The sequence below is a fragment of the Cebus imitator genome, unplaced genomic scaffold (genome assembly GCF_001604975.1).
Source record: "Cebus imitator isolate Cc_AM_T3 unplaced genomic scaffold, Cebus_imitator-1.0 Scaffold14, whole genome shotgun sequence".
NCBI lineage: Eukaryota > Metazoa > Chordata > Mammalia > Primates > Cebidae > Cebus > Cebus imitator.
The window spans coordinates 513,411-526,692 of record NW_016107329.1 but is presented as its reverse complement, the minus strand read 5'-3'; the positions used below and the strand labels follow the sequence as shown (position 1 = coordinate 526,692).

At 36.7% G+C, this 13,282-nt stretch overlaps 1 protein-coding gene across 1 annotated transcript in view; it reads left to right on the top strand.

The window, feature by feature from the left end:
* The first annotated feature begins 1,563 nt into the window (after window positions 1-1,563).
* LOC108284379 overlaps window positions 1,564-13,282 on the top strand; it is a 100,542-nt gene continuing 88,823 nt past the window's right edge. The window contains exons 1-2 of the mRNA XM_037729355.1: window positions 1,564-1,673; window positions 10,333-10,490. Of these exons, the coding sequence (XP_037585283.1) occupies window positions 1,564-1,673; window positions 10,333-10,490 (268 nt within the window). The remainder of the gene's footprint in view (window positions 1,674-10,332; window positions 10,491-13,282) is intronic.

Below are 13,282 nucleotides of genomic sequence, written 5' to 3'. Positions count from 1 at the left end.
CCTAATTGGATCCCACTTTTCCACTCTAGGCAGCAAATTTTTCATATAAAATGTAACATAAGCCAAAATTCAAAATTGCTAGAAATATGCAAACTTGGAGTTCAATTTAAGGTGAAAAACAGTCTTAACAAGCAGTCATGTGGACATAGTGTGTGCAGTGATAATAAATGAGGAGGGGAACCACAAGCCTGTTGCATAGGATTTCACAAATGACTCATTAGACCCCTGTTCCTTCACTGAATTGAAATGTAATGTTTAGAAGGCATCAGGAGACTTCAAAGGCAGGAGTATTTTGGATTTACCTATGACTATCCACAGGAGAACAGCCAGAAACACTAGACTATATCATTTCTTATCCTTCAATCAAGAGTCGCAGGATCAGATGAAGTCGTTTATCTCGTAACTTATCTACCCATGATAAGTGACAACTATGAGCTAAGTACTAGCACGGGTAGTTATGAAGATCTAGGCACTCCACCCTTCACAAAGGTGGATCTATGCATGTTTCCAGGACATGGAGCCACTGGCCCGATTTCCCTTACCTCCTTTCCATTGGCCATCCTTGTTTCTTTCAACTAGTGAGTTCCATGCTAGATGTGGGCTCTAGGCACATCCTTGTCTTGTGTCCATAACAAGGAATTATGGATGGAAAACTGCCTGGTGATGAAAATCCATCTTCCTTAAAGTATCTTCCCTGTTTCCAAACTCCCATCTCTTTCAGACTCAAATAATGTCCAGATCAAAAAAAAAAAAAAAAAAAAAAAAGGAAAAAAAGCATGTTGATGGAATGCACGATTATAGAACAAATGAAAAGTGAGTTAAAGGATATGTGGAGGAAAGCTTAGTCTGGTAACTGTATGCTTTGATGTCTTTGTGGCTCTGACTTTTGTGACTGAGGCATTCTTAAATATAAGATACAGGAAATATTAAGCTGTATTTTTTTAAAATGTGTTCAGTTGCTGTTTAATTAAGATTTTGTACATCCAACAGTTAAAATATTTTGTTACCGTTTGGTATGTTGCAAAATAATATATTTTAGACCTTTTGTCAGGCTTATTATGACATGCTTATAAATTAGGCATAACAATTATATAACAATTTCATTTCTATTCATTTACATTAATTTATCTTCATTTCTGAGACAAGATTTATCTACTTATAACTGTACTTTCATTCGTTTGAGTAACAGAGGTTGGTTGTAGAATGTAATCAATTATAGATTCCCCTCCAAGTCATTAATCTTGCAAATAAAATGAAGACAATCATTTTAAAAATTATTTTCAAGAGTTAGCAGAGAACTACAAATTTACAGCATGACCACTGACCCAGTGACTCATCTCCATTACAGTTATGGATCAGCTTGCAATATGGAAAAAGAAAACGTTATCTCTGTTACCAGCATGTCCAAGCCATCACCCCATTTTATCCCAGGAGTATTCATGTATTGGATTTCCCTCCTTCTGATTAGGCAGCAGGAATTTATCGGGTATTCAACGTGTTAAGCCATGCAATAGGGTTTGTAGCAGATTCAATAGAGGTTAAAAAGACATCAAGAGCAAAGACATGGTCTCTGTTCCTTTCCATGCATTTGTGTTTTACGACCTACGAGACTGCCCCAAAATTGTTCAGTATCACGGAGGTGGTAAAGCACAGATGCATGAAAAATTCAATGTGTAAGGTATCTAAAGAAGCACCTCAGTTAGAGGAATCAATGACAGGAGAATATTTAGAAATAGATGTGCTTACTTATGACTTCCAGCATTTCCATTGTTTTTCTTGCAGTTTGTTTGTGTTGGCATCAGAAGGAATTAGAGTTTCCTCCCAGACAACATAAATATTCTCACTGCATGACCTTGAAATTATCATGCTTTGCTTATACTGCAGAAACTGATATTGGAATACATTTAGCTCAACAATTTTCACTTTACCACAATCAGAAGGAAAACATTATGAAAATAGCCAAGTAAATGTAGAGCAGTGGTTCTCTTAATGTATACAACGATTATCTATCTGAGATTAGTTTAAAAATGACTTTAGATATTATGATTCAATGGAACACCTCACCCTCAGACATTCTTATTCAACAGAAGAGGTTACTTTGATTCCGTAGGTTTGGGATGGACCCTGAAAATCTGAATTTTAAGATTCATTCTAAGTGACTCTGATGCAGGAAGCCCAAAACCATGCTCTGAGATGTTCTGCTACAGGTCCTAATGAATGTCACAGAGATGCTAGCTTCGTGCTGTTTTTCAATATCATTATGTCAGTGCTGGGGGTTCATATTAAAAAACTTGGTTTAGCTAACTGCTGATGTCAGTTTAAACTCATGAACCACATTCTTATACTTGTAGAATAATTTTCTTAGGCATTCCTTTACATTTCTTTTATCATCTGAGCAGGAGTCCAGTTACATCTTGCCAAACAATAACCAACTGTCTCATGATCCTTCTGTCTTCTGTCTTTCTAGGTCAGCCCTAAGAAACCATCAACTGGGTAATTTAGACATAATGATTTATTCTCTAACAGTTCTGGAATTTAAGTCCAAAATCAAGGTTCTGCAGAACCATGCTCCTTCCAGAGTCTTTGTTAGCCTCTTCCTAGCTTCTGCAAGTGGCCATTGGTCTTTGGCAGTCCTTGACATTCTCTGTCTTGTAAATCATCACCCCAGTTTCTGCCTTCATCTTCACATGGTATTCTTGCATAAGTGTTTTTTCTCTGTGTCTGCATTTCCCATTCTTATAAGAACCAGTCATATGTGGCAATAGAGTCCACCCTAATGACCTCGTTTCAACCCTCTTACATTTCTGAAGAACTCATTTTCAAATAAGTTTACAGTCTGAGGTAATGGAGTTTAGAACTTCAACTTATCATTTTTTAGGGAGTGGGGACAGTTTAATCCATTTTCTTCCCCTTTATTCTGTTGTTGGATATATTTAAGCACTCAGAAAAAGTTAGGCAGCAGGAATATAAAGGTTGTTTGTGGTTCTAGAGTCTGTGATGTGTGTATACGTTTGACTGACATAAAAGTATAAAGTTACCAATTATTTTTTCTTTATGGAGTGACACTTTTCAGTTGTATCCATGAAAAATATTTGGATTGGGCTTTGTTAAATGAAGAAAACTTGCTGTGACCTCATTCCGGGGTTAAGTCAGTTCCTTAAAATTGATTGCCTTATATTTTCAGCCTTCTTTTTTCTCCACTTAAAGTAAATTGACGTTTTCCTATCCATCTTTTCTTTTTCTTTAAGTTTTTGGTTTTTTCTTTCATGTTACAAAACAAAACAAAAAACTAACACAAAATCCTTTTTAAGATTTCACATTCATCCTAACATGAGATCCTGGAAAACAACATTTTATTCTCTTTAAGTATTTGGATTAAAACAAAATTTTCCAAATTGTCAAGACTTAAAGGCAGAGCCTCTGATGATTCTGTCAGTTGTTCATCCCTTAATTATTACAAATTTTTAACTGAAATCCGAGTCAGAAAGTTAAGGATTTTTAAATATTTGATAGTAAAATTTGACAAAATTTAAATTGTTCATAATTTTATATAGTGAGCGAGCAGACCATGAAGTTATTCTGCCATGCAGTTTTTCACACAGCATTGACTCATGGAGATCTTTTTGGAACTTACTACCTGTAAAGACATGTATTTGATTTGCAATAACTTCACTCTGTAGTTAACCTAAAGAGGAGGGATTTTTGTTTGTTTTTGTGGGCTTCTTTTGTTTGCGCGCGTGTGTGTGTGTGTGTGTGTGTGTGTGTGTGTGAGAGAGAGAGAGAGAGAGAGAGAGAGAGAGAGAGAGAGAGAGACCAGAGTCTTGCTCCGTCACCAGGCTGGAGTACGTGCTCCATCTTGGCTTACTGCAACCTCTGCCTCCTGGGTTCAAGGAACTCTTATGCCTCAGCCTCCTGTGTAGCTGGGATTACAGGCACCCACCACCACATCTGGCTAATTTTTTTTTCATATTTTTAGTAGAGATGGGGTCTCCCCATGTTGGCCAGGCTGATCTTGAACTCCTGACTTCAAGTGACCTACCTTCCTCGGCCTCCCAAAGTGCTGGGATTACAGGCATGACCCACTGTGCCCAGCCATAAAAGAGGAGGTTTTGAAGGAGGTAATATGCACAAAATCCAGAAAGAGAACCAGAATGAGAATGTGCTAAACATGAAAACAAAAAGCTAACCATAACTATTGGGAGTTTCTCTGTCAGGGAAAATGCACAACTTTTTGTATACTAAATAAAGGGGATATGTTGGCTTATGAAGCTTGCCATTGAATAGAAAGAAAAAAATGAAAGTAGAAAAGGAAAGGGAAATAATATTCTTTAATTGCTAGAAAAGAAAGGAGAATTGCAGTAGAAGAGATGCCATCTAAAGAGTAATTATGTTTATTATTAACATGGCACTTCTTGGGCCGTCAGCACGTCAAGCAGTCTCAATACTTTTTCTGGGTTCGGTGATACTCTCGGGATGATGGCTTATGTCATCATATTCTTTTGTTCATGTTGTGGGCTCTGACCACAATGATGAGGCTGTGCTCTAAGAGCAGGTGGCAGGCACTGTCACAAGACAGGACTGAAATCAGCCCTCTAGAAGCAGGCTGTTCTTCATGGGCTGGATAGATCCAGCTCCCAGATGTGTAGATCAGAAATCCTGTTTGGCAAGTCATTAAACATTATCCTTAGGAATCTGTTTGTGTTTTGTATCCAGTTGTGGAGATATACATTTATTAGAATAAATGATATATTTTTATCAAACAAGACATGAAAACTTTTAAATACCCAGGCTAAAAAATACTTACAACTAAAAAGTCATTGGGATAGCAATAGTTTATCCAGACAGGTGAAAGCCATAATTTAATATATTTAATACATTGAACCTTTCTGATTATTAAGTACTCTGTGTAAGTGTCTAAAACCAGATATCCAACTTTTACCTTCAGTGATCTTGCTGAAGAAATCGTAGTTTTAAGATGGTCATGTTTCATGATAAATTCTCTTATAACTTTGTGGCTTTAAAAAAAAAGCTGTTTTCGAAAACCACTTCAGCATTTGTTATTGTATCTTTTTATTACTATGTTTGTTGTTTTTCCTCACATAAAGTGTTTCGACTCCTCTTGCCTCAGTACATTACACGATTTTACTATAAAATTGAATTTGTGACATTCCTGCCTTATACTAGATACTTAAAAATCCTCATAATCTCAAATTCTCTACAACTGGAAATGTCTCTGTATCTCCCCTGACTAACACAGTATATAGAAAGTAGCAGATGTTAATTACATTTTCATTGGATAATAATAAAGTAATTCATTATGAACAGAGAATGAGTTCAATGATGCTATTGAAACCAACATGGCTACCAACAAATTTATTCATACAGAAGGTGACAGAATATAAATGCATTCATATAATGGATATCCTTGAAAGCCATGATCAGGAGCTCATGCATTTATCTGTAGAAAATGGAGAGTTATTACATATTTTTTTACTATTGTATCTTAGAAAAACAAGGAACTTCCAGCAGAGTGGGGCACAGTTAAGGATGGGAATAAGCATTAGTATGTGACATAGGGGAAAAAAGGGTGAATGAGTGCCCCAGCAATGTCAGAATTAGAGGGACCATTTAGAGGGCATGTAGAAGGCGGTGAATGAAGCAAATGGGGCAACCCAGTATACCTAGCAGAGTCAGAGAATACAGCCAAAGCAACTGAAATTTGCACAAAGAAGGAAGTAAGGGTGGGGGACTGCCTAGATAAATAAAATAGGGAATTGACATTTTTAGCATTGAAGAGTCACAAGTGTGAAAACATAAGCAATTGTCAGATGATGCAGGTTGGTTGATTGGAGCAATGGTCCTTAGAGAAGAAACCAACATTTCATTCTCTCTGGAAGTATTTGAATTGAAATAAAATTAGCTGAATGTCAGCAGTTGATAATGAACAGGATTGAATGACATGAGAATGCCATGGAACTTGATCCTGCCAGTAACGGGAGACTTTCAATGATTTTTAAACACAAGAAGCATGATCATATCTGAAGAAATAAAGCCAGGGAGGAAGCTGTGACAGTTCTATGGAAGACGAATTATAATAATAACAGTTAATACTCAATTCCACTTCCCATGTGCAAGGTGCTATTGCAAGCAGTTTATAGTTATTCACTTAATCCTCACAGCAAATTACAAAGTTAGGGGCTCTTATCACCACCGCTTTTCAGATAGGGAAACAGAGCAGCAAGCTGCATGCAGCTCTCTAAAGTATTGTGTTCTTCATTCTCCAAACAACACATGTAGAAAAATAAACATGTTACATACAACTGTCATCATAAAGTCATCAACATTTTTCATTCAAAATATTAAAAAATTAACCGGAGCTATCACAAAGTACAGAAGAGCTCTGTATAATTTGTTTTACAATTTCAGTAAAAATGAAATTTATTCTAAATGGATTTATGACAACTTATCTTTTGTCTATTTTTCAGTAGTGTTCTTTATTTCTGATTTACACTTGAGTGCTTTTGGTTTTGATCACAACTTAGTCATTCTGTGGGTTACTAGGACCCATGAATTCAGTTTACATTTCCTAATATTACATAAAAATTATAATCTGATAAAGGAGACACAGGATACAAAATCAATATGCAAAAATCATAAGCATTCCTGTACACCAACAACATACAAGCAGAGAGTCAAATCATGAATGAACTCTCATTCATAATTGCTACAGAGAGAATAGAATACCTAGGAATACATCTAACAAGGAAAGTGAAGCACCTCTTCAAGGAGAACAACAAACCACTGCTCAAGGAAATCAGAGAGGACATAAACAAATGTAAAAACATTTCATACTCATGGATAGGAAGAATCATTATCTTGAAAATGGTCATACTGACCAAAGTAATTTATAGATTCCATGCTACACTCATTAAACTACCACTGACATTTTTCACAGAATTAAAAAAAAAACTATTTTGAAATTCATATAGAACCAAAAATAACCTGTATAACCAAGACAATCCTAAGCAAATAGAACAAAGCTGGAGGCATCATACTACCCAAATTCAAACCATACAACAAGGCTGCAGTAACCAAAACAGCATGGTACTGGTACAAAAACACACAGACTATATTAGTCCATTCTCACACTGCTATGAAGAAATACTCCAGACTGGGTAATTTATAAAGGAAAGAGGTTTAACTGACTCAGTTCCACAGGACTGAGGAGGCCTCAGAAAACTTACAATCATGGCAGAAGGGGTAGCAAACACATCCTTCTTCAGATGGTAGCAGCAAGAAGAAGTGCCAAGCAAAAGAGGAAAAGCCCTCATAAAACCATTAGATCTCCTGATATATCATTTACTACCATGAGAACAGCATGGAGGTAATTGCCCCCATGATTCAATTACCTCCCACCACCAGGTAGCTCCCACAAGTGGATTTTATGGAAAATGTAATTCAATATGAGATTTTGGTGGAGACACAGCCAAAGCATATCATAGACCAATGGAACAGAACAGAATACTCAGAAATAAGACCAGATACCTACAACCACCTGATCTTCAACAAACCTGACAAAAACAAGCAATGGGGGAATAATTCTGTATTTAACAAATGGTGCCGGGAAAACTGGCTAGACATATGCATAAAATTGAAACTGGACCTCTTCCTTACATCTTATATAAAAATTAACTCAAGATGGACTAAAGACCTAAATGCAAAACCCAAAACTATAAAAACTCTAGAAGAAAATTTAGGCAATACCATTCAGGACATAGCCATGGACAAAGATTTCAAGGTGTAAACGTGAAAAGCAATGGCAACAAAAGGAAAAATTGACAAATGAGATCTAATTAAAGAGCTTCTGCACAGCAAAAGAAGCTTTCATCAGAGTGAACATACAACCTACAGAATGGGAAAAAACTTGTGCAATTTATTCATCTGACAAAGGTCTAATATCCAGAGTATACAAGGAAATTACAAGAAAAAAACAACTCCATTAAAAAGTGGGCAAAGGATATTAACAGTCACTTCTCAAAAGAAGACATTTATGCAGCTAACAAACCTATGGAATAAAAGCTCAACGTCACTGATCATTAGAGAAATCTAAATCAAAACCACAATGAGATACCATCTCATGCCAGTCAGAATGATGATTATTATAAGGCAAGAAACAGCAGATGCTGGCAGTGCTTCAGAGAAATAGGAATGCTTTCACCCTGTTGGTGGGAATGCCAATCAGTTCAACCATTGTAGAAGACAGTGTGGTGATTCCTCAAAGACCTAGAACCAGAAATACCATTTGACCTGGCAATCCTATTACTGAATGTATACCCAAAGAAATATAAATCATTCTATTACAAAGATACATGAATGCATATGTTCATTGCAGCCCTATTCACAATAGCAAAGATAAGGAATCAACTCAGGTGCCCATCAATGATAGACTAGATAAAGAAAATATGTTACATATACACTGTGGAATGCCATGCAACCATAAAAAGGAATGAGATCATGTCCTTTGCAGGGATGTGGATGGAGCTGGAAGCCATTATCCTCATCAGAAAACCAAACACAACATGTTCTCTAAGTGGGTGCTGAACAATGAGAACACATGGACACATGTCACATGTTTACCTATGTAACAAGCATATGCATACTGCCCATGTACCCCCAGAACTTAATTAGAAAGGAGACAAAGTAAACATTTATTTAAAGAAAATTCTCAAGGCCAGCTTATATGCTTAATAAATACCACTTTTAGTATTTGCTGAATTGAAAATAATAAAAGTATTCAGGTTGAGGCAAGTGAAACTGTACTGTATTAGTCAAAAAACAGTTGACAACTTAACATTTTAAATTCAATAAGTGTGTTTGTTGCCATAACATAGATGAAAAGCTTTAAATTGTTAAGCTGAGATTATTAAATTAACTTACAGATACCTCTCAGAACTTCCAACTTTAACAGAATAGTTTGAAACTTCAGATCCAATTTAGCAAATATTTATTAAAATTTTATTATATATCAAGCAGAGACCAGACAGTCACTACAGAAAGGAGAGATAGATAAGGCATGATTGGAATTCTCATGGAGCCTCTAAAATGAGTGAAGAAGTAAAGAAGAATGTAAATGACTAGAGTGCAAGATCAAATAAATGTCAAATAGAGTATGAACAGAACACTGAGAAGAAAGGGATGGGCTTTGACCCGAGAAATCAGAGAGATTTGCTTGTGGAATTTAACCTGAGCTTTTAGAGGTAAACAGGGTTTCAGTGGCTGAGAGTCAGAGGACAGAAACTCCAAGCTGAAATAACAGCTCAGCACATGCAGCATTGTGAGAATATAGTGCATGTTGAGGAAATACAAGTAGCTTAACGAAACGAATCTGAGACTGAAAATTGTGAAACAGAGTCAAGGAGAGCATTGGAGATCACATTGAATTGTTAGTGCTCTTCACCCAGAGACCACCAGGAATACACCTGTGGTTAAACACATTTTGTTACTAAGCATTGCAGTGAGAGGGAACCCACACCATGGGGAACTGTGGGGTCTCTTGGTAGCAGGGTGCCAGAAGGAACCTATTAGAGGAGGGGTCCCCACCCTGATGGCCTGTTAGAACCCAAGCTGCACAACAGGAAGTGAGTGGTGGCTAAGGAGTGTGACCGCCCGAGCTCCCCGTCCTGTCAGGCCAGTGGCCGCACTAGATTCTCACAGGAACACAAACCCTATTTTGAACTGTGCAAGTGAAGGGTCTAGGTTGTGCACTCCCTATGAGAATCTAATTAATGCCTGATGATAGGCAGTGAAACAGTTTCATCCTGAAATCATCTGCTGCATTAGAGGATTGGGGCTTTGCTTGAGTAGCCTGAGAAGGGCCTAAGGGGTGAGAAGGTGGGGTCTGTATGCTTTCAGAAAGTAAGGGCAAATCTCTGATTGGGTATCTCAACAAGTCTTATCTATAGGGAGGAGCAACTAGATTGAGAATAGAAATGCAATTGGTAAAGCCATAGCAATTGCTCATTTTGGCCAAGAGAGGGGACGTTTGGTATTTTGGTGGAGGCACAGTGATCTTGATTTTGTCATTGCTTAAGCAAAATTATAAAGTACCCTTGCTATGTCTCACTTTATTATGGTCTCAGAGTGACTTTTATCTGAGGTTTGTATATTCTGAGATTGTTTATATGCAAGAGAATATCTGAGTGCCAGGCTGATATCTAAATGACAGGGATGTTCTTTTCTCTCTGTGAAGACTTAGAGTAGCATTCTGTATATAGTGAGTCAAAGACTTATGAGATAAGAATTAATAGCTTCTGACTTCATTGTGCTTTGAAGAGCAGCAAGTGAAGCATCGGAGAACACAAGCCAGGAGAGCCATTGCAACAGTTCAGACAAGAAGCAAGACAACCTGAACCAGACTGAACAGACAGCAGGACCACTGGGGTCCGGGGGGATGCACAAGGGCTTTGGATGCAGAAGTGGGACAGAAAGAAGTAAGGGAAAGTGAAGGTGTGATGAAATGAGTTCACAGTTTTTGCCAGGGGCTGGCACTCCTACATGCTTAACATCCAGGTTCCCTGCCAACACTGGAAGCTGCCAATCATGGGTCACTTTTGGTTAACTTCTCTCCTCCAAGCTCATTCAGAGCATTGCTTCTGAAGGAATAGAAACACCTTTCTTTATAGATTGCCAACCTTACAGACACAGAACGTGCTTTAGAGATGCTCTCTGAGTTTAGGAAAGCTCTCAAGTTCTCTGAAAGTCAAGTAGGAGGAAGCTGTCATTTCCAACAATTAGGTGGCCAGGTGAAAGTTGTTTACAGATGTTAACACATTTGCCATAGACAATGTGTTATATTTACTATAATTTATAGTACATTTTATTCTATCTTAAATTATTATTTTCCTATATTACTATGTTTCATTTACTATATTTTAATTCATTATTTTGAACCCATTTGGTCCTTTCATTCCATGTTCTTCGCCAGTTGTTTTTCTTGTCATAGTTAGATGGATAAGAAGTAACCTCCTATGAACACACATGTCATCGTATATAATGCGGATTAAGAGAGTGATCATGGTTTCCTTAAGTCATGCCACACATCCTCCTTTAGAGTTGAGTCTCATATGTGTTTGCATATAAGCAAATAGTAGGCCTGTGTAAATGGATAAAGATTGCCTATGGGACATGATTTTCTGGTTATGAGACATTAAGGTGGATGGAAAAGGTGAGCTTTAATCATAATAGGCCAAAATGGATGGCTCTGAGTTAGATGTGCTCAAATGCTAACATGCATACGAGTCACTTGGAAATCTTATTAAAATAGAGAGTCTGATTTGGTGGGTTGAGTAAGATCGAGAACCTGTGTTTCTAACAAGTTACTGACCAGTGGCAATGCTGCTGGTCTGGGGACCATAGTTTGAATAGCAAAGTTGTTTGTCTTTGCATTTACTTTGTTTGTTAATTATATGCTATTCTGTGAGCTCTGGTCCAGTTTCTCCTAAGGTTCTGTGTTTTCTTTCTTGTCTTATTCCTATCTTTGTCTAACATATGTAGTCCCTCTTTATTCCTTTCTTCTATTCTCACCTCTGCTTGTCTTGTCCAAAAAGAACAACCTTAGTAAATTCACTTACTTTTCTACTTTACACTTAAACAAACAAAAACAAACAAACAAAAACCCAAGTTTGGAAATTAGACAAGAAAAGTACAACATTCAAGGGATGTTGATTTATATATCTGTATTGTATATTCTGTTTTCTATTGTACTTCACATTTCTCAATGCAAATTTGAGTTCCTGGAGTGAAAACTTGGGAAGATAGGCCCTCCTTGGGGTTCAGGATCTTCTTTATAACCTGGAAGGTATCTGCATTCATGAAGCAGATTCTTGATTACATTTCTACATATTATCTTGAATATATTGATTATATTTAGCTATGGTCTTGTTCTCTCGATTAAATGTGTCATAGTAGCAAGAGTTTAATTTTCTATCTCTAAAATAAAATAATGAAAGCTATACATGAGAAAGAGAGAAAAAAAACAAAAACAAAAGACGTTTTATCTCTTCTTCTTCTTTCCTGGGAGCATCTCAGCCACATTTCTTTATAGTCTTGAAGATTCTCAATAAACATACTTTTACTTTCTCTTTTTTTTTTTTTTTTTTTTTTTTTTTGGTAAAGTGAATGATATCTGAAGATCAGGGAGCTTTGCATTTAAAGACCACCAATAGTGGCTCCTTTTACAAATCAAACAATAGTTATAAAAGTCACCCTATATATGTTATTATTTTTTAATATGTGTGATTTTATTTTTATAAATTTATTTTTATTTTTATTATACTTTAAGTTCGGGGTACATGTGCAGAATGTGCAGGTTTGTTACATAGCTATACATGTGCCATGGTGGTGTGCTGCATCCATTCCCCCCGTCATCTACATTAGGTATTTATCCTGATGTTATCCCTCCCCAATCCCTCATGTTACTATTTAAATACCTTGTGGATATTATATTTTTACCTCATTACCTCTAGCAGATACTTAGGTCTGGCCTCATTGTTGTTTGTATATTGTTAAGAAACTAAGACAAATTTTCCTAGAGAATCTAGCCAGAAACTGAGGAAGCCAGCAATAAACTGCTAGTCTCCAGATACATTACAGGCCTTGTATATTTCACCTCATGGAATGATCACTTCCTAACATAGATATTGGGCAAATTGAGATTTTTTTTCTATTTGACGTAAAAAATATTCACCACTATGATAGTGTAATCTAAAACTGGAGAGGAGTTACATGGTGATATGAAATGTCACGTGTGTGTTATATAAAGAGAGATGTTACAATACACCTATCTATAGCTATGTCAATCTATCTAAAATTTAACATTCATATCAACAGTGCAATTTATCACAGGAATTTGTGAACCAGTGGGTCATTTTGTTTACTTAGCTAGTGATTTTTCATCAGCGCGCCGCTCATGTCTGGGAAACTAGTGGAATTGACTTGCTCCTTCAGGGAGTTGCAGATGCTGCAGGAAGTCTTTTGAGATGTTGAAGTTACAATATTACTACAGACTACTTTGTTCCTTCCTTATATTTTTCTCTGGGTCGTCACCAATGAACCAACCTGTCAAATACTTAAATGAAAAGTGAAAGTGAAAACATGGGACTTGTTTCTTGCCTTTCTACTTTGGGTAATACTGGCAGCAATTGTCTTTGGTTTATATACCCATCTGAGATTTATCTTTAAAAAAAATCAGTTAATGAATAAAAGGCAACATAAATTGCTCTCT